Source organism: Leptinotarsa decemlineata, unplaced genomic scaffold (genome assembly GCF_025532065.1).
Source record: "Leptinotarsa decemlineata unplaced genomic scaffold, Ldec_3_MD MMD2_tig00000026_RagTag_RagTag, whole genome shotgun sequence".
Classification (NCBI taxonomy): domain Eukaryota; kingdom Metazoa; phylum Arthropoda; class Insecta; order Coleoptera; family Chrysomelidae; genus Leptinotarsa; species Leptinotarsa decemlineata.
Genome location: NW_027412539.1, coordinates 9,240,722 through 9,264,315, shown reverse-complemented (window position 1 = coordinate 9,264,315; position 23,594 = coordinate 9,240,722). Strand labels below are relative to the sequence as shown.

Below are 23,594 nucleotides of genomic sequence, written 5' to 3'. Positions count from 1 at the left end.
TCGCTTCAAGTGCATCGTACAAAATTTTGAGGTTAGAGTTCGTTAATATTTTTACCAAAAATTCAAGTTTAAAAAGTACACAACGCAACTGATTACAAATATACTGAATAAGATATGAATCTATCATTATACTGCTAAGTATTTCACTTTAGCTTCAGAAAGTATTACATATTGATCAATTTTCAGTTGTGAAAAACAAGGTTTGCTGGAATTATTGCATCTGAAAGGTATACAGTGAGTTTTCTCCAGTTTTCTTCAGAAAACTCACTAAATACCTTTCGATGTTTGAGCCAATTTTTAATGAAAACCAGATCCGATTTAACTACATGTTCCAGTTGCTCCCTGCTATTTGCCTTGTAAAAAATGGCTTTATCATCTACGAAATCCAATATTTCACTCTGCTCCTGATGGAATATAGTCCATTAATGCTGAAATGGCTGAAATGGCTGATATGGTTTTTGCATACGGCTTGGCTGACGGAAATTCAAGCGAGGCCAGACGCATCTATCAGGAAAGGTATCCCCAACGCGTGACTCCTTGTGCAGCGACATTTGCGAATCTTTTCCGGTGACTTTCCGAAACTGGAAGATTTGAAACGAATTCTTCAGTAGGACGGTCACGGACTACAAGAACTGTAGAATTGGAGGAGGCGGTTCTCGAAGAAATTAGTGAACATCCAGAGACAAGTTACAAGAAAAATTAGTCAAACTTTAAATGTGAGTCACATGACAATTTACAGAATTTTAAAGGAACAGCAATTATATCCTTATCATATTCAGCGTGTCCAGGCACTTACGCTACGTGGTTTCCAACCACGTATCGAATTTGCTCAATGGCTTTAAAGAAAAGTCCTCTCCTCTCCACAGATGAGGCTAATTTTTCAAGAAATGGTATCATGAACTTCCATAACAACCACATCTGACAGATTCTCTTTTAATGTATGGGCAGGCATAGTTGGGGATTATTTAATTGGGCTCTGTTTTCTCCCCTTACGTTTGAATGGAGATGCTTACCTACATTTTTTGGAATACTAGCTTCCCCAACTTATGGAACATGTTCCCATTGGTCTCCGAAATCACTCTTGGTGTATGCACGAAAAAGCTCCTGCTCATTTTAATGTGATAGCAAGAAATTTTTAGACGTATCATATCTCCAACGATGGAAAGGAAGAGAAGACTGAGCATGGGCCCCCGAGGTCACCGAACCTCAATTCCGTCGATTTTTTCTTTTGGGGACATCTAAAATCACTAGTTTATGCTAGCCCCATTGAAAATGAGGAAATGTTGAGGGATCGCATCATAGTTTGCTGCGAAACGATAAGAAACACTCCGAACATTTTTCAACGGGTGCGGAATTTTTTGATGAGGAGAGCAGAAGTAAGTGAAGTAATACAATTACTTCACTTACTTACTTACGTCACTTTGAACAGTTGTTGTGATAGTTGTTTCGTTAAATTTTTATATGTTTATTTTCCTAATAAATAACATAGTACTTCTCCGAATTGTTTTTTTTTACAAACTCCGAAATGTAGCACTTTCTAATTGAATAATTGAACCTGACAACTCCGGGTACCGATTTTCGTGCAAATAACTTATTTTAGAGTTATTTTCAAAAAGCGAACAAAAAAATTCAATTTCAACACCCCGTATCTCCGAAACGAAGCAATTTCAGACACAAGTTCATAAAGACTTTTTTTCTAAAAATTTGTCCCAGGAATTCGTCACTTGAATATTTTAACGTGCTTATGTTTCACCCTGTATATAATTGAATTCATTAGCGATTGCATGTTTTTCTGTAAAAGTATTACCTTCTTCGTTTTCTATTCGAGTAATTGGACGTTTCTTTTTTTGAGTATTGCTTCCTTCTTTGGTTATTTCCCATAAATATTTAGAGTCTGATGAGTTTATTTCAATTTTTTTTTTGGTAGTAATCAAATTTTGATTTTCTTATTAGATTTGTGAGTTTATTTTGATATATTCTGAGATTTTTCAATCCATCGGATTCAGTCGTACTCGCTTAAGTAGCTCATTTTTTGTGCTAACCGATTTCACCAAACCATTCGTTATACATGGTGTGATCTTCGTGTTTTTTATTTTTAGTCTTATTTGAACTATGCATTGCTTTATGATGATATTCAGGAAAATGTTCATCGCATAGTCTGCTGAAGTTACATTGAAAATAACATCCCAGGTTATATTATTCATCTGTTTCTTAAATTCGGAATGATTGGTACGGGTTTTTATTTTTTGATTGTTTTTTTATTACTTTGAGGGGTATCAAACATCAGATGCAGTGCAGTTGAAAAATGATCAGTAATATCAGTTTGTATCACCATGGCAATTATTTCCTCTAATAGTTGAGGAACTGTTTTGATAAAGATATGATCGATACAAGATCTGCTATACAAAAGCTGTACCAATACAAAAGCTTTTTAGTTTCCACTGTGTTCACGAAAGCCATTCTTCATCTCTCAATTTTCAACAAATGACTTACACTTCCATGCGTATCTATATGCTAAAATTATCGAAGAGAAAAGCAGAAAGAAAAATGTAGTGGCCGTAAAAGCTGTGAATTCGGGAATATCTGAATGCATAATGAAAAAGTGAACATAACAATATGTTCCAGGCGTATAACACACATTCTTCCAGTTTTCCCTTCCCTTTACTACATAATAAGACCCTTATACTGAGCTGGATGGGTCGTACAGTTCGTGTCTCGATCGTAGCCGAGGATACAGTAAGAACCACGTTAGGCTGCGAGAGAATAGTCCGTGCTGGGGCGGAATTGATCAATTCAATAACCGCAATGTGATACTAAACTTTCTGCCTCCTCCGCTGTTGTATTTACAAGCTGGAATACTGCATATACTGAGAGAATCGTCGCAAGAGCAAAGGAAAGGTTTCGGTGGTCTTTTGGATAGTTCCGTATATTTTTCCTAGAATGAATGGAAAAATGAATGAAATAATTCAGTTCTGATTATTTGTTTGAAGGTAGTTGAGAATGTTTCGTGGTATATTTCATCAGTTCAGACTTCCATTGTCTAATATAATATAAATTAATTTGAAATCCCTGAAAGAATCTGTAAAAAACAAAATTAAGAAGATTAACCGTAAAAATAACAATTTTATTAAACAAAAAACTGAAATTACAAAGAAATAACATATAAGCAACAATAAAAAAAATTAAAAATCGAAATATTAATACAAGCTGAAAATTAAAAATATTAACAACAAAAAATTAAATATTTAAATTAGAGGATTCCAAACCAAGTTACGTCACGACCATTCGATTGTTAGTATCCACAATCGTCTTCGGGTGATAACTGGACTTATTCCTTCGAGATCTGACTATTTATAGGTCATTCGAGTGCGTTCACCTATCCCCTCTTCCCTCTCAACGCTTCATTGGTTTTAACGGGAGATGACCGTTTGACGAGAGTTGGTCGTTTTCCGCTTGATTAGAGATTTCCATATGTTACGTATCTCTACGTTAGCTTGGCTAAATCGTTGTTGGACAACATATACGCGGCTTCTTAGAATTTTCTCCTAAACCAGTGTTCCTCCTCGTGGATGATTTCAGCTTGAGCCCACTTGATGTTATGTTGATGAGTCCAAACATGCTCTGCTATTCCGGATTTGCTGGTTTCTTCTCGCTGTGTGTGTTTCTTGTACTCAGCAATGCGAACTTTCAATGGCCTCTTAGTTTCACCGATGTATGATTCTCCACACTCGCAGAGTATCCGGTAAATGCAATTCTTGGAATCGCAGTCCGCGTTTGGTGGCCTGGTTTTCGTGAAGCTGCTACGGATAGTGTTCCCAGATCTGAAGCAGGTCCTGATGTTATACTTGGACCTAATCCTTCTTATCCTTTCCGATAATCCTCTGATGTAGAGAGGAAGTAAAAGTACTGGTTGTGACGACTTCTCTTCCTTGTGGAGATCTTGCTGTCTTCTAGCTAAAGCCTGTTCTACCAACACTCTGGAGTAACCATTACACTGAAGGTCATTTTTGATGATACCTAGTTCCTTTTCGAGACCTTCCTTTATATTACAGAGCCTGAAAACACGGTCTAGTAGAGTCTTGATGATTACTCTCTTAGTCGATTGATTTCTGGTTCAGATACTGTCCTATGAGTGGGTAAACAGATGCTTCCCATTTAGTGTCAGCCCTCTTCACCAGAACGTCTAAGAAAGGCAATTCGTTGTAGACTTCCTTCTCCATTGTGAAAATGATGGAAGGACTTACGTTGTTGATGTGCTTCATGAAAGTGTCTAGTTCTGCATTCCCATGGTTCCATATTATGAAGGTGTCGTCTACATATCTCAACCAGATTTCTTGTGGGCTTCCTAAATGGCCAGAGTTTCAAACTACTCCATATATATATATATATATATATATATATATATATATATTGGCTATAACCGGTGAAAGAATTCGTCCTTCACTTGGAAGTAGCAGTTTCGTACACAGCATCCTAGTGATTCCATGATTACTTGTATCGGTAAGTTTGTTCTACCTTTCAGGTCCCCATCTTCAAATAGCTTCTTCTGTATTATTTGAAGTACTTCTTCGACAGGAACGTTAGTGTTAGTTAGCATTTATTAGGGACTCTGAAGTATATTTTAACACGAAATTGAAATTTAACCGTTATATAAGTATATCACTAGGTTTTTTCAATAGAATATGCAGAGACTTCAACGATGAAGCTGGTAATGAAACTCTTGCTTTTGTTTCAGGCAAGTTGTATTTTTTTAGCATTATATTTAATCCATAGTATACCTAATACAATCAAACTACGTTAAGAAATACTCCAAAATAGATTAGATTTCTTAATTTCCAAATAACTAAAATCTGTTGTCAACCCAATTGGTAACGTTAAGCTTTCACAATAAAGAAAAATCATTTCAGAGGTTCTGATCTATTATAAAATTTTTACGAATCTTATTGATTGCGTGAGTTGGTAACAATGGTATCTTTCCATGTTACCCAGAGACTAACAGATCTATTTGACATATAGTCCTCCAATTTGGAAGTTTTTTCCATTATGAGGATAATATTCAGTTATCAATCTTTCAATATTTAATTTAGGATTAAGACAGTATGTCCCATCGAATGTAATTTTTCAGCTATTACAATTAATTTATTAGAGGATATTTATTTGGGTTTTAACCAGTATACACCATAAATTTTGAATGAATATATGAATGAATGAATTGATACTGAGTTCCAATCTGGAATTTTTTTTTCATGACACTGACATTATAAGGATAATATTCCGTCATCGATCTTTCAATATTCCTAATTCAGATTTGAGATACTGTGCTAATACAAATAATATTATTGTATACTCATTTGGATTTTAAACTGTATATGTCATACATTTTGAATAAATAAATAAATAAATGAATGGATACTGAGCTCCAATTTGGGGATTGCTTTCATGTCTTTCATATTATAAGGATTATATTTCGTTATTGATCTTTCAATATTCCTGATTCAGGATTGAGATAGTGTGTCTAATCGAATATCATTTTTCAGCTAATACAGTGTGTTTATCAGTGGATACTTATATGGGTATTAACCAGTAAATGTCATAAATTTTGAATGAATAAATGGATGAATTCTGGTAGAAAATACTTCCAATAATGATTTGTTGAGGTTTCATTGGAGTGAAATTCTCTTCACATCGATGAAAAATGCGAAAAAAAATCCTATTATAGATTTGTGTTTAGTTCTAGCCTAAGTCCTCCATAAAACTATCTGTTATCATCAAAGAACAATAAAAACGTCCTTCAATAGAGTTTATCCATTCAAAATAGTATGTCAACGCCTAAAAAATATTGAGCTGAACATTCCGTTAATTACTGTTTTGAATTTGTGGAACTCGCATTAAGTTTACCAAATGGATAATTTCAGCATGGGCTGAATAGATAGTGGTGTTAATTTTGTATAAAATGTCAACTCTGATATTACAACGACAACGGTTTCATATCCGTATTCATATGCCCTTATCTAGCTCAGACACCAATAACATAAATATGAGGTATAATTTTAACGCTTCTTGAAATTATTAAATGAAGCTTGACCCTAAATTATTATCATGAAACAAATTCCAGTAGTTTACTTTTAAAAATGAAAATGAATTTTATAAATCCTGTCTTTGTCCTGACTTTGATTTGTTTTTTGAAATGTTAATTTGATAGTCAGGCCTATCTTCCTTCGAGTAATAATGTCATCACCGATTTTTTTTGAAAGGAACAAATATTTTTATTATTCTGGAGTTATCTTGAAGACGAGAGTTGAAAGAAATATACCTATTTTCATCCGAGTGCTTTTACACATGAATTTTTCGGGATTACTTACCGAAACATAGGCCATTTTGAAGAAGCTGGGTATTACAATTCGATTTTTTGAATCATTTGTTTCATTTGTAGACAAAGTTTGTGAATGAAAGTTACTCACTAAATGGAGTCTTCATTGGTTCAAACTATGTAACTATGTATAGTAACTTCTCCGTATAGTAACTACCCTTCAGCAATTTTGTTCATTCATCAAATTGTGGAAGGATATGTATCCAAAAAGAAGCAAAAAAAACATTTACTCCTCCACAAAATATGTCTTTCAAAGAATAAAGTTATACATTACTGTGATTTTAACGAAATTACTTGAGGAATGAACGTATTTGAAATTATTAGATGAAATTACGTTGTTATGCAGCAACTAAGCACACTAGCTAAAACGAAAAAAAATTACAGGACATGTCAAAGAGTATTAAATTCATCTCTGATATTTTGCACACAATGTTCTGCAATTCCTGACAGATTCGATCTTTGAGATCATGTATATTGACAGATCAATGTATTCAACTATTGTAAGTAACTAATTAAATAGAAAATTTTATGAGAAATCGAGAGTTTTCGGCAATTTTCTGTAATATTTTCAATTTTATCCATAACGAATTTATGAAGACAATGTGAAATGAAAAGGTTATATAAAGTGACTAGTAGTCCACTTCAAATGAAACTTATAACCAAAATTTTAACTCCATAAATGAATTTTTGCTTGAATAATTCTAGACAATTCTTCTTTAGTTATAGCGTGCTATGGTGGACGCATCAAGATTGTATTTTCTTTTAATTTTCAATAAATCAGGTTTTTCCCTAAAATTTTTAACCATAAATTGATAAAAGATGCTTCGTTTTCATTTTCACACTTGTCTACCACATTCCTAATGATTCTCCACACTTCCATATTTATTTTTCAGAACATTCATTCTACTTATTTGGATTGAAATTCGGTATTTTGTATAGATTGAAATATCCAGAGAGAAATGTTCACGATCAAAACTGTGGAAAAGATATTGGAAAAACTGTTTCTTTTTGAGAATCGTTTCCTTATTGAGATACATTTCCCTATCTAGCCTGCTATTGATAAATTAGGGCTTCACCTTTGATTCTCAAAGGTGCTGGGTGTTTTTCTGAAAACTGCATTCAGCCCTCGGTTCGTGCAAAATTATCATTTAAGAAGGAGAGAACTACTTTTGATGCTTCACATTTTTGTTGTCTTTTCATGTGACATTCCAGTTTCTTTTGCATAGCGGTGTTTTGAGGCAAACCCTTCGAAGGTTCCCAATATTTGGTACCTACTACCGTCCGGGTAACTGTACCCATACTGTTTCAAAAGTGTACTTCGAAGTACCGTGATGTGTCACTTCGTTTGATGTTCGTTCCTTTACATATTCCGAAAAATGTGCATCATCCTCCGTTAATTAAGAGGTGTAAAAGAGCAGAATCAGTTGTTTCTTCAATGTTGCTGTTGGTGGGGTTCCCACGCTTTCAAACTTCCATGTCAAAACATTAGTACATCTGATACCATCAGGGCCATTTCCCCTATTTTTAATTCTTCCTAGATAGTTCCAGGTAGGCCTGATATCTGACATCTCAAAAAAGCGAGGGCGAGCGAGCATGAGCGAGCATTCGTGTACGTTTGCTCGTGTGCGCTCATGTTCGCTGGTGTTTGCTCGACATATCTTCAAGTTCGTAGTCGTGGTTGATCCATCTACTTTGTGCGAGCACCTTTGGATGTACCGCCTTCTTCTCGATTTTTTTTGAACGCGAACAAGCATACGTTCGCTCGCTCGTTAGCCTGTACTCATCAGACGATTATTGATGCAGCTCGTGCTCATTTTTTTGGTGAATACGCACCTTCAGATATTCTTTCTCCCCGATAATTTTATAATTTCCCCTCAAAATTGGGGTATGGTACCTCCATCCTTGTCTCGAAACCGGTTTTTTGCATTTGTTGGAATTTTTTTACTTTCAAATTTGAAGCACTGCTGATAATTCGTATCTTTCCCAAAATGAGACGTACCAATAACTTCTACACAGAAAAGGAAATAGTTTAGTGTAAAATAAGTGCTGGAAGAAAACTATCTTCCACACTAGTGTGGAATAGGTAATCTGCACGTGCATCACACCATACATTTTCCACCGTCAAATTGAAAACATATTTATTCAACTTCACACTACATATAGGGCGTTCCAACGAAAACTTGACCCTCCTGTAAGTCAGAAACGGACGTGTAATCGAAATCTCGAAGAAATCGTCAATTTTTATTTCTAGAAGGAATGATTCTGATATGGAAATCATATCCGAAACTTCACCCCCTTGCGGTCAGCAACTACCCCCCCCTATTTTTTTCAATGGTATGGGGGTTAAGTAATACACCATTTGAAAGGTCTTTTGTCCCTCTATTACTACAGTATTTTTTTTTCGAAATTGGTTCAATCGTTATTGAGAAATTAAATGTTCAACGTTTTATTCAAGAAAAAAACAGAAAATTCGCTGTCGCTGTCACTCAAAAGTTTAGAATGACCTCCATCTAGTTCCATACAATACAGTCTACTTTCGAAAGCGTTCCGTACATTGTTGAAGATGTCCCGAGTCTGAACAATTCTCTGTCGCAGGTCTTCTGTTCAACGTATTGATGACGCACGTTGTGGTCTGGATGATTCGTTTTATAAATTCTTGCAGTAACTTTAGCTGCTGCAACAATTTCTATTCTTTCTTTAGTAAAATAAACCATGTTAAAACACAGTGAACAAGAATGACTGAATAATAATTCGTGAAGAAGTGACAGTGGCCAACTATCTACTATCTACTAGATTCAAAAAAATTTACAAGTGCAGAAAAAACTAACAGTGTCGTCCATTTCAAAACGTTTACTACTAATTAAATAAATTCTACAAATCTAGAAGACCTGCGACAGAGAATTGTTCGGAAATGCCGATTTTTAACTCCGGACATCTTCAATAATGTAAGGAACGTTTTCGAAAGTAGACTATATTATTGTATGGAACTAGATGGAGGTCATTTTGAACACTTTAACCATTGATTATATAAATCGGTCATTTGCAGTGGGAAGTTTCCCGGAGAAATTCAAAATATCGGTTATTAAACCCCTATACAAAAAAGGTGATAAATTGAACATGGAAAACTATCGTCACATATCTTTATTAAGGAATTTATCAAAAATCATGGAGAAAATTCTGAAGAAAAGACTAGTCAACTACCTCAATAAATATAATATTATATCTGAAAATCAATTTGGATTCAGAGAAGGTCGATCGACTGAAGATGCATTGGTTAAAATCACATCAGAAATATATTGATCACTAAATGACACCCAACGACTACTTTGTATCTTCATTGATTTAACAAAAGCCTTCGACAATGTGAATCACATTAAATTATTACAAGTACTAGTGGCATTCGAGGAACTCCACTAAAATTATTTTCTGATTACTTGAGTAAAAGATAACAATGTGTGAAAATAGGAGAAACGATTAGTGAATTCAAAAATGTTGAATACGGAGTACCTCAAGGCACAGTGTTGGGACCTATACTGTTTAATCTATAGGTTAATGATTTACTCTCGTTGGAAACCAAAGGGCAAATAATCAGTTTTGCGGACGATACCACAATTTTGTATAGAGGACGCGGACAGATTTAAAATGCAAAGTTGAAACAGATCTTCAATATATATTTGCATGGTTCAACAATAGACTATTAACAGTTAATTTCGGAAAAACTTACTTTATCCAATTTTCTTGCAATAAAAATAAGCAACCAGATTTCCGAACATTATCAATCCCTACAGATGATTCCGATATCACCATACGGTCCACCGAACATTGTAAATATCTAGGAGTATACATTGACAGCCATCTGAAGTAGGATAAGCAAATTATGTTTGTCTGTAAAAAAGTGAGATCTATTTTACCAAGATTCAAAATTCTGTCTGACATACTAGATATAGAACATCTCAAAATCCTTTACTATGCTCTTGTAGCAAGTCATCTGACCTATGGAATAGTAGCTTGGGGGAGAACTGCAGATATTCATCTAAGAAATCTGCAAGTCCTTCAAAATTATTTCCTAAAAATAATGTATAAAAAAAGTATACCTATCCAACCAAAGAGCTTTTCGACGAAACAAAACTTTTTGATCTGAAGCAAATATTTGTTCATAGTCTACTATTGAGGCAGCTTAGAAATAAAACTGAAATCGTAATTATAGATCATCCCCACTCAACAAGACATAAAGAACCAAATTTCAAAAATCGTATCAATACTTGGGACCCAAAATCTACAATTTATTACCAATAGAATTGAAATGTATTAACTCAAATCCGCTTTATAAAAAAAAAACTTAAAATTTTGATACATTACTACCCAAGAATGGATTTACACCGTCTCATCAATTAAAACGACCAATACATTTGAATATCATCCAAGGCAAGAATGACAGCCTTCTGCATCTGTACGGCTAAGAGTTCTGCCTTAGTGCGGCAAGACGGTATGATTTTAATATTCGAGAGTAGAGAAGACATCATTCCACCAAGGACTCCAATAATCAGAACAACCATCTTGATAGAGTGATCTGGATAGAGTCTGCGGAGTTCGAAGAGAAAATCTCGATATTTTATCAGTTTTTCCTCCTCTTTTCTGACGATATTCATCTCGCCAAGAGCTGAAAACTCCACGACAAATATCGTCTTGGTCTGGTGGTCGAGAAGGACTACATCAGGCTTATTATCTTGTATGAGCCTGAGGGTGGGGAACGAATAGTTCCAAAAAATTCGGCACTTCTCGTTCCCCACAACGGATTCAATATCCCCCGGAGCGTAGGGCAACACCGGTGTCTCGTCAATACCGTAAGAGTGCCGTAGATGGTAGTATAGCACTCTTAGGGCCGCGTTATGTCGATGGATATAGGCCGAGACCGCATATGCTGGACATGCTGATAGCAAGTGCTTTAGGGTCTCGGGCACCTCGCGGCAGGCCCTGCACCTTGTGTCAGGAACCTCTATACCCATCACGCGACTGCGGTAGACTAAGGTGTTGAAGACACCATCCTGGCAAGCCATGATGAACCCCTCAGTTTCCGACTTCAGCTCACTCGACCTGAGAAAAGCGAACGTCAGGCGCTTTGATAAGCCAAGGTCTCCAATGTTATTGAAGAAGACCTCATGCATTGGCTTATCCTTGTGTCTCCGCAGAAGTAAGGTGATCTCTGCGGCTTTTATCTGAGCTTTTTGCTGAACGGGTTCCAACTCGGTGACAGAGTTGTAGTCACCTCGTTCAGAGTCGAAAACTATACCGAGTTCATCAGCTGCTCGGGCAGCTGCCCTAAGGAGAAAAGCTCCAATTTCTGCTATCTCATGGTCACGGACCATGCAGAGAAGGGGATCCGAACTCCTGACGACTTTACAGGATGTATCCAGTACCATTCTGTCATGTACACACTCCAAACTCAAAAGTCCACGGCCTCCCTGTTGCCGGGGGAAGTACAACCGTGGAACGGACGATTTGGGATGCAAACTCCTATAGAGATGCATCATTTTTCGGGTCTTTACGTCGAGTTGATACAGCTCCTCCCGAGTCCACTTTACTACCCCAAACGAGTAGAGTAAGATTGGAACGTTGCAGCAACAAAGTTGCTGCAACAAATATGCTTGCCGCCATTATTATTATTATTATTATTTTATTGTCATTGATATTACTTTTGTTGATTTCCTCAATGAAATGAGCAACAGCGAATTTTCTGTTTTTTCTTAAATAAAACATTCCAGATTCAACGAATGAACCAATTTCGAAAAAAAATACAGAAGTAATAGAGGGATAAAAGACCTTTCAAATGATCTATCATTCTACCCCCCATGCCATTGAAAAAAATAGGGGGGGTAGTTGCTGACCGCAGAGGGGTGAAGTTTCGGGTATGATTTCCATATCAGAATCAGTCCCCTTAGGAATAAAAATTGACTTGTCCTTTGGAATTTTCGATTACACGTCCGTTTCTGACATACAGGGGGAAGTCAAATTTTCGTTGGAACGCCCTGTATTTTATAAATTAATAGCTGCAAAAATATATACTGACAGTATTGCAGTTAACAATATTGATTGCAGGTGCTTTATCTTGAATTTTCACTGACTTTTCTATTTTCTAGAATTATAAATCCACTAATAGATGCCTCTATATAGAAAATGTAAGGAATCAATATTACCTATATCATAAAGCCAAAGAATTCTTGACATATGCAAGGTGTTTATTAGTCTAATGACCGAACGGCCCCCTTTTGGTTTTCGTGCCAAGTCAAGAGTTTTCATTTTCTTTAGCCCAAACTGAGTGTGCGGTAATGGCAGTGTAAAATAATACTTCGTATGGAAGCAAAAGCCAAGAAAACCTACATAGAGAACTTTCTGATTTATTGTTCACCATGAAATGAGAGTAGGGTTGAGTAGGGAAAGGAGCGGGAAATAGTTAAGACTACAAGAAAAAACTGAATTTCCAAAGAATATTTATTCAGTTCAGACAATCTGTACAATACATATCATAAGGTTATACAGTTATATATGAAACATGGCATTAAAGCAAAAGTAGCACTATAGTTATAGTGATACATGGTTTATAGTACATTCAAGTATAATTCGGCTTTGAGAGAGCGCATCAATAAAATCTACATCATACAAGTACGAAACATGTACACCTATTTTACTTACGATATTATAAACATTTTATAATTACGTGAAATACAATCAAACAAGTGTTTTCTAGATTTAAATGTTTGGTTGAGAACGTTTTCTATTTTTATTTTTTCGGAAATCCGATGAAAACAAATACTCTATCAGTGAATTACAAAAATTCAGAATTCACGACACTTCAATGTTAACCCATTTTTCAATTTACGTCAAAATTTATGAATGGTTGAAAACGTTCCAATGAATGACAGTTTTTCAAATATTTGAACTAGACATTGTGATTGAAAGTGATTCAAGACTGTGCAAAATGATGGATCATTATACAAATCTATTTTGAAAATATAAAAGTAACTTTATATACAAAAGAAAAGGAAAAATAAACATAGTTGATCGGAAAATCAAAACAAAGTTTTACGCTACAGTTTGACAAATATCACCCAGATATATTGCAGATCACTCTTATCATAAATAATAGCTGCCTTCAAAATACGATTCGTTAGTATATTCAAATATAATGCGCAACCAAACTAACAAACAGAACACAAATCTCAAAAATTCATTAACATCACCAAATCAGGTCACATTGATTTCTTACACTTACAGCAAACTTAATTAGAAATTGTACCAAATCATGCTCTGTATCGTTTCTTTCGAAAAACGATGTTAGATTGCACAGGGTTTTGCCTACACTAAATTTACAACAAATAATAAGAACAATTTTCGAACACAACATTTTTTTTGTTTTCTCTCTTCGAAATATATTGCACTAAATCCTTCACTACCACAACATACACAGAAAATCCAACGTGAACCTGATTCTGGATCAATGTTAATTGCAATCAAAATTCTATTTCACTTCCTGAAAGGATATTTCTATATCACAGGCTAAAACAACATTCTTTTTACAAAACTCAATGCATACAACAAATAGAAAGAGAGCATGTGCTACGAATTCCAAATCATCAAATATTTATTGCTTCTTCAAATCATAACTGATTTTTGGGCCGTAGAACCTAAGAAATAGGTATATTTTCTAAAAAAAAAAACAGTAAATTAATCATGATTACCAAATAAGTTCAATGGTTATTTAAAGAGGTTGTTTGAATGTCAACACTCCATTCTTTGTTTCCTGATTGGAATAAATTGTTATTCCAATTTCAATGTTCAATTTATCGTTATCGACTTTGAATAAATGCCAATCGAAACAAGAAATTTAGATTCGACGGTTTCAGTTCGATGACTGAAAATGCGTGAATGATAGATTTCCGTTATTGGTTTCGAAACTAAAGTATAGTAATTTTCCCCACTTAGAAAATATTTATGAATATTAAGGAGACGTTGATGCGTGAAATGGTGTTAATAACTATGATATGATAACTGTATTATTGAAATATTTTGTAGATAACAAGTTGAATCATCCTTTCAATGACTCGACCTGATCCTCGATCCTGAAATTCATTTATAAAATGACAGAATTTGACACGAAAAACAAGTATATTGGAGTGGCACTCAAAATTCAGGATAGTTTTTTCTTCGAATTTCTTCGAAACAAGTATCAACTACTCAACAAAGATGAATACATAAGAGTTTGACATAGATCAAATTTTCTCTTTTTGGTATTCAGTGATGAATTTTTGAATAAAAATAACACATTACAAATTCTTGGTGAGGCACACTTGTTTTCAATTTCAGAGTCCGTTTTCATTCTTGTTTTCCGTAACTATATATTTTGAAACGAACTGCCAGTTCAGTGATTACGTTCGATGTTTTAAAACATATTTTGAAATAGGAAAATTCTCAACGCTCATTTGCTGTTGAAAATAATTAGAACTCGACTGTAAAGTTATGCATTTGTAGTGAGGATGAAACTGACCAACTGTGTTTGTTTTGAAGGTGTGAATTATGAGATCATTGCCTAATTACCCAACAAGAATCGGTCACATATTTCTATTTTCAATAGTCATAGTGAATTATCCAAATCGTCTAATCTCTCAATTTATAGACAGAACTTTCTTGAAAGGTGAAATATGACATTGAAGTGAGTTCTCACAAATCAACGAGACCGAAAACGATATCAGATGAAATTACGACCCTGCTAGTCGTTGAAGATAATTCTATAAAATAATGAAAAAAGGTGCCTAACGCGTTTTCTACTGAATAATCGAAGTTATCCTTCAGTAAGAAAGATCAATGTTTGGACAGGAATTATTGATGATGAACATAATACTGGTTCATATTCTAGCGATACCCCTGTAGATGGTGATCTCAATTAGGGTTTCTAAGAACTTTTTCAGTTCCAATATTATTGAAACTACTCTCTCTAGAAGTAAATTGTCGGTATTTTTTTGCATTATCTTGAAAATTAGTATCTATTGATTTTGTATTTGTCAGTCTTTCATGAATGACTAAATCTTCTAATTATGATAGAGGAAGGAACTGAGAATTATTCATCAGGAGTTCTCCAAAAACTTTCCACGAGAAATTATTATGAAACTACATATTTGACTACTTACTATAGAAGTGGTGTACCAAATTTTTGGCTTTCATTGAAAACTATTGATTTTAATTGTCAAAATGGGGCCAACTATAGAACGTCTGTGTAGAAAGTAACACAAAACTTATGTACCCTACTATATGAACACATTTCTAGGTCTTAAATATATGAAAATGTCATACCATCCATTAATCGTTTATGTATGGAATGATAAACTGGGGAGAAGTTTCAAATATTCACTTGAATAATGGTGGAAAAAACTCAATATTCTGTTAAACTTCTGATATGAACCAGCAATATAGTTTAGCTGTAGTCACTTTTCAGTTCGAAACGAAAAATCTGTTAAACGATTATGATTGCAATAGCAGACCCAAAGCTAATATGCAGTTTAGAATAACGTTAGCCGAATGATACAATGGCAAAAATATAATTTATTTTATGTAAATTATTTGTGAGAAAATACAATGTGCGCAAAAAATTGAGGAATTAATCAACAACGATACATAGATGTGTATATATTTATGAATTAATATGTACCTAGGCTTTCATTCGTGGCTGAATGTGTGAATGTGATTGCCAATTCTTAGATGAAAAAACACGTCAAGTGCAGATAATTCACTATCAAAATTCACCCGGAACAGTAATATATTTCGATAGAAATATTGAACGATATTTTTCAGATACAGTATATACTTTTTAATTGTTTTAGTTGTTCATTTCCTAATTGAGTTACATCAATATTGTCGAATTTCTTTCTATATTTAGCATCTTGAATAGATGAACAGTATTATCACCATTCAGTATTTATTAGAAGTTTTTTCCAATAAATAGGTTGGCAGGTGCGTTCAATTATTTTTATTGGGTTTTTGATGATTAAAATAAAACTCAAGAGATCAGACAAAAAACTGACCTGACAACGTTGAACATTTTAACAACCATTAGACATACTTTTTAAATAGAATATTAACACGAAGAAACTACATTTCGAGCCCTCAAGAAGAATTTAATTAAATTCGAAACGTTGATTTTTTCAAAGTGAAAATTGATCTTGTTATCCAATCACCTTTACTTCAGAAACATTATTTGATCACTAAACTAGTTAACAGTTGAAAATTTGATAGACATGAAGAAAGACTCGAAGAGATTCGAACATAAATCATTATATTATTTAACATTATGTGGTTTGATTTCGCTATTCTTCCATTCTGAAGTTTTTATTCAACAGTGAAATAAATTTTCTAAAAAGTATGAGTATGAAGATATTACAGAATTTCATGCTAAATACCAATTTTTTTATCTAATCATCCAATTTTTATAAAAAAGTTACTGTTTACACAAACGTCACTTTGAGAGGGTTGAAATGATGGCTAACATTCTCATGTCAAAGGATCATTTCCGGAAGGAAATGCTAAGTCTTTTAGCGCCATCCTAGTGAATTGGCAGTAACTCACGAAAAAAAAATCATCCATTACCATAACGGATAAACCATTATCTTTTAATTGCATTGTATAAAGAAACAAACAAGCAGAATAAAAAAAATTATAAGCACCGAGTAATGACATTAAATATTTCTATCGTGTTTCGCAATATCAACAAAAACATAGCATTGAGTTTTGTAAAATACGGCATAACTCATTCAAACAAGACATTCACACATAATCAAAGAGGCCGGAATTGAACAAAGAAATGAATATAAAATCAACGGGATATATAAATAACTACAGTATGTTAATCCATACGCGGCAAGTTTTTAACGGTAATTGTACTACTAATAAACTGTTTATTCTAGTGTGAGTTATTCTACAATTAACAACAAGCTTCTTTCTTTCTTAAAAGCATTAATCAGTCCAAGTTGCTTGAATAAGGAATTTATAATACGGCAAAGTCTACGTATATAGCACTATATATCAATATTTACACAAAACTGTTCTGTACAACATGAGAGAGAGAATGAGAGAAGGGGAACGACGGAAGAAATTCATTAATTCATCAGAGAGAATCGTCTTGAATTGATTCACTTCAAGATTTTTTTCGCGAAACTTGTTGCTGGTTTAGTTTTTTTGTTGCAACAGAATTTCAACTGATTCGAATTATTCCAAGCATGGGTATGTTTTTGGTTTTGAATTCCAATGATTTCATGACATAATTGTTAGGAATCATACGTTGAAAGGTACGACCTCGCTAGTCTATAGCTGACACAAGTTTCGATTTCTGAGGGTTGTCGTTCGTAGGGGTGCGACAGCTGGTTAACGGAGAAACATATTTAAACATTATTGTATTTCAGTTTGTTTATGAAAAAGTGTATCAAATTCAGTTGCAGAGTTAACAAGGATATAACTAAAACTCTGTAGGTAGAGAAAGTTGATAATGATTTCATCTGTGTTCTAAAAATGTATATTTATGAAAATACGTTAATACAGCATGTTAACTAAAATTGGCAATTATAAGTCCAAATTATAAAGTGTATTTTCTTGAGAAGCAAAATATTTAGGAAGTGATACTAAAAATTCTTCCATTAATATACCGGGTGTAAACCGATTCAGGCTCGCCGATATTACATTTTTTGTTTCTCCTGGTATCAATATGAGAGTTTAGTTATTCAAATTGTATCACAAGAAGTATGTGTGACTGATGACTTGCTTATTTTGTGTAAATTCATTATCACTTTAATGAAATGAATAAAAACATTTTTGTCTAATTTCCATTAGTTATTTTTATGACCGGTTTCGGGTTTCACCTCAACCCCATTATCAAGTATAAATGATAATAGGAAATACTGATGTGATCTCCACATAGATGAGGAAAACAAATTGAATATTTTTCAGTAGGCATAGCACCCTGAACAAGTAAAAAAATTACTTCGCTGTATTTTCCCACAAAAACAGAATATAGACATTCAAAATGAACTGCTCATAATAGTTAACAAAATAAATATGATTCACTACTTGCGGTTAAAATTAATGAAATAATGGAATTCGATAAACCAAAAACCACATACTCGATAATGATTGTGGAATTACACAAGTTCTGCGAATTAAATCGAAAACGGAATTCAGGATAAATGTTCTCGATTCGTCTAGAATAGAACAAAAACGACTCTAGTTCGCGTATACATTCATATTTTTACATATCGAACAGAAAAATTTACATGTATCAAATTTACATATTGTGTTCAAGTTTTTGGAAATATTGTACAATTTTACGTATCTATAATTGTGGACAAGGCTCCCAAGCCCCGATAGAACTATATAGTAAGTATTCACAAAACAACACCAAATCTCAAATCTATAAGAAAATATTTTACACGCGATAGACGATTGGGAATACATGACAAAACTATTATTATTATATTTAAGGGTGTGTACGGGTGAAATACGTCCTCAATCCAAGATATCATCGGGAATGGGATACATCTGATTTGAATACTTGAATAAATTTTCCTACGAACGTTCATCCCATTTCGTTTATCTCAGTGAGATGCGTTCCCTTACCATGGAAATTAGGTAAATTTCGGTTAGGGATGCATTATTAGGGTTTCACTGGATCTTGAAAGAGGGGCAGCGTGATATTATATCAGCTCCAATAGCAAGCTAAGGTCATATGTTATTGAAAATTTTACAATTTATTTTTGGGGACATCCCAGAAACGAACAAAAACTACAATACTTGAATGAAAAATAGATTAGTCCAGGACTATAGAGTGTAAGAAAACCTGAATGCAACCCCTGAAAGGTATAGAAAAATCCAACCGATGTTTTTCATATTTCCAGAAATAACTCCAGAACGATGAAATGTGGTTAACTTTTTGTTTATTACAAAATTCTCTACAAAAAAGTCCTATAACTTGTATTTGCAGAAATCACCATTTCTTGAAGATTCAATGTAAAAATATCTCAGGAGCTATAAAAGCTATAATAAAAAAAATCTTGAGTTACTGTCAGATCAAAAATGTTACAGAAAACCAGATAAAATGGAATGTCGAGCCACACATAATTTTAGGAAGACATGTAGATATAAATCACAACCAAAAAATTTTTCTACAATATGCTCCAGATTGATCAAAAAATATATAATTTTTGCAATTTCATCAAGAATTGTGATTTCAATGAAGGTTGAATTGACCAGTTCACCATTTGAGACCAATTTCATTGTTATTTTATTGTGTCAACTAACAATAAACCTGAATCTTCAATACATTATTTTGTGAATGAATTCCTTGGAATGCACATGACAAAATATCTATGTGGCGGATTACGAATTGAAGGGTGAATTTTTCGAAATGGATATGTCAATTTTTTTCAAAAAAGGCTATTTATACGAAAAAAGCATTAGACCTTTTTCAGAGAGAATTGTACGACATAATAGCTCATTTCATCGTAGCTCTGTTATTTTCACTATATTACTATTGCATATTAAAAAAGATAGTACCTATTCTTTTTGAAGATCCCATAGATCAGATAAGAAATGAGCAATCCAAAAATTTTCATGTTACACCATTTCAAATAAGCTGCTAATAATAATACCCTAAAAGAAATTGATTTTTTGTACTTTCATCTCTTGCGTGATTAGAGTCAACCAATTTGTTTAAAATTGAGAATAATGTCATTATTAACGACATTGTTGTATAACGTCTTGATTGAAATACATATAAATTCAATTTCTTAATCAAACAAGGAAATGATCCTGATTGTAGAATGCCAAAATTGAAAAAATAAAAAGTTTCTTTTCATAATATATTTCATAGTATCTTTTATACACATTAATTCTAGCATATTCTCCATACGCTCTTTTGAAAATATTAATATGCATAGTTTCAACTTTATATATGGCCCTGTATGAAAGAAATGTGACTTTCTTCAAACATTATTTTTAAAATCAAAGTGAAGAACCATTCTTCTAGCAATAAGGATAACAACTCACTATGTAGTACTGTTAGTTCTGGAATTATTTTTGTTGTATCTTTAGACTTTTAATGAAAGAAGTTAACCCCCTATCAAAATAAAACATGAAACGAAGGAAAACATTCAGCGGGTTGCAGTTTCATTAGTCGAAATGTAAAAGTCCTGGTCTATACTAACAATTGAATCAGAATCCACCCGACCATGTTTACAGATGTATTTCACCCATCCTTCACGCATTTATGAAATCACTAGAAGTAATTCTGTTTCTTTTTTTCTACTGAAGGTTACTTTAAGATTGTTCTACCCTGACACCAAATTACGTATAAGAGTACTAAGAGTTACTTACTCGGCCATTGAGTCTGTTTTTGGAAATGTTTCATTTCACTGTAAAAATATATGCGTCGTTCTGTCATCATATGGCGGATTGCTTGTAAAGCTTGGCACAAGGTTAAATCAAAATAGTAACAAATAACAGTACGGTGGCCAATATGTCAATTGGGATGAATGAAATCAAAAATTGAATTGTAGCAGCACTTAACGTAACGAAAAAAATACTGATCCCGATTCAGAAAAACTGCATTGCTTTTTTCGAACTACAAAATCATGTCGTCAAATAAACTTTTTTCTCAATGAAAATTATTCCCAATCTCATACTGGACCTAAAATTAAAATTAACCACCTGTAAACAAGAAAAAAGTTGCATTTTGAAATGCATCATCGAGGAAACTTAAAGAATAATGATTAATCACAACAATTGTACGTAAAATAACGTGAATGAGTTCAGATCTGATCCGATTATAATAAAAAACTTAATAAACGAAATAAAATTACTTTAAGTATAAAAATATTAACGGGAACACACTATTACTATTTACAACGAATTAAACACAATCAACGAAGCTCAAAAACAAAATTTTCGAAAAACCCGCTTCAGAGAAGTCCGAATTTTTTCAAACCGTTTTAATCACGAGCTAACCTCACTTTCGGTCTACATAACACAAAAAGATAAACTCTAACCACCAAACGATCTTTTTTATGTGGGAACTTTCGATACGGATTTCAGCAGATCCGAAGTTCCTGTTTTCTCTAAACTCATCTTCATTGGATCGTGGTGGTGGTGGATCGACGAGTGATTCTGTTCGATCTTCTGTTGTTTTTCTTGTTGCTGTTGCTTGTGGCGTTCTTGTTCCTCTCTCTCCCTTCTCGCCTGCTCGTTTATCTCTTTTACAGCTCGAAGTTCTTTTTTGAGTTTCATCCTTCTGTTTTGAAACCAGATTTTTATCTGTCTCTCTGTCAGACAGAGAGCGTGCGCTATTTCGATGCGTCTTCGTCTCGTTAGATAATGGTTGAAATGAAATTCTTTTTCAAGTTCCAACGTCTGAAAACGGGTATACGTCTGTCTGCCTCTCCTTCTTGGACAACCATTTGGACCTGAAACAAGAATATATGATATAGAAAGTGATATCCTACGCACTGCGCTCATATATTTCATAAGATTAAAAAAACAATGAAAAATAATTTTTATACAGCGGAAGCAACATTTTAATTAAATGTTATTTACATGAAATCTGGAATAGAAAACTCAGTAAACTTTTGTGATCACAATTTGAATTTTAACTTGAAAGTAAGACGACTTTAAATAGAAAGTTTGCAGATAAGAAAATCCATTGGACGATAATCAGAGATCTACAGGGCGGTTGGGAAATTAGATCGACTTTAGATTACAAAAATAATGTTTGATAAGTTATTATTTGTTAATAGAAAAATTAACATTTTTAAAATATCTCAATAACAAAACAAACCCTTCAAGGGAGTTTTTTTCGAATGGGGATTGTTGAATACACACCTGACCTATACTTTTACAAAAAAACTTTTCTGAGGGAATCCGAATATGAAAAGCAATAGTTTTTACTACGATTTTACGTGATACCCTGTATATTGGTAAACAGTCTCAAAATATCCAATGAAGCCTTATAAGTAAATTTCGTTGTAAAAATTGATATAAACCTAGGAAATATGAACGGCAGATTTTGTGAAAGAATTTACTTCACCAATACTTCATATTTTTAAAGAGAATAAGAAGTATTTACTATATTACATTGAAATGAAATAAGCTTTCTGAATAAAATCGTTTTCAAATAAACGAATCACTATTGGGATTACTTTTTTATATAAACTCAAAAATTTGTTCTAACAACCCCTACAAGAAAGTACAGTTATCAAAAGGCGTTAAAAGTTTGGAATGGACAATGAGACTGTTTTCAAAGCAAAACGTACATCCTCTATAGTTTTCCTTTATTCCTCAAACACTGATAAAACTTTCACAACAAATTCCGCTTCTAAAAACTTCATTATCTTGTTGAGTAAACCCTTTGGATATTCGGTAGGTAATAAAAAGTTTCCCGAAGCGAACTTTCTTTTTTTATTGTCGTAGGGGCGCTGTAAAACCCTTTTTTTAAATAGGTAAAAAAGTGAAGAATTGAAGAGAAATCAAGAAAGTGTTTAACTTTCGCCAAAAGGGTTTTCGGAACCGTAACAATATCTTGTAAAACGTTGTTACCATAAAATAAATTTTATTGTTCATCAACTTGGGCTCTAAACAGCCGTTATAAAACACTTTTTCAGGTTATTCCGTCGTTGGGTGAACATTCATGGAAAATTATGTTGTATCAGTTTATAGTAGAAACTTGAAATGTTAACATGTAATTTGGTGCCTTGTGTGATGGGAATGACACTAAATGAAGTGTGTTATGCAATAGTTTCACATGTGAAGTTGTTATTCCATGTTTGTGACTAGTTGGGAAGATTAAATGTGAGTGAAGATAAATCTTGTTACTTCATGACTTTCTTGTTATGGAATAGACATTCATGAAATGCATGAGAAATTCATATGATATTAACTTTTCCTTCTACTTCTCCAAATTAATACACGATATGTCAGTGACTATGACAAGATCTGTAAATAACACTTTCCGATGACCAATTCACCAATTTCTTCTCTCTTGTAATATCATTTAGAAAGCATAGCAAATAATATCTTCATTGATTTTGAAAATCGACGAACTATAAAATTCTTGGACATTTGCTAAATATTTCAATCTGTCGGTGATTGAATATATTCAGAATCAAATTTTCAATTTCTCAGAAATGTCCAAAACTAA

At 33.5% G+C, this 23,594-nt stretch overlaps 1 protein-coding gene across 4 annotated transcripts in view; it reads right to left on the bottom strand.

Moving 5' to 3' along the window:
• Window positions 1-13,633: 13,633 nt before the first annotated feature.
• The window catches only part of Abd-A (abdominal-A), a 134,010-nt gene continuing 124,049 nt past the window's right edge, over window positions 13,634-23,594 (bottom strand). For all 4 annotated transcript variants that reach the window (XM_074171675.1, XM_074171677.1, XM_074171676.1 and 1 more), the window contains one exon: window positions 13,634-21,864. In XM_074171675.1, the coding sequence (XP_074027776.1) occupies window positions 21,467-21,864 (398 nt within the window). In that variant the 3' untranslated portion in view covers window positions 13,634-21,466. The remainder of the gene's footprint in view (window positions 21,865-23,594) is intronic.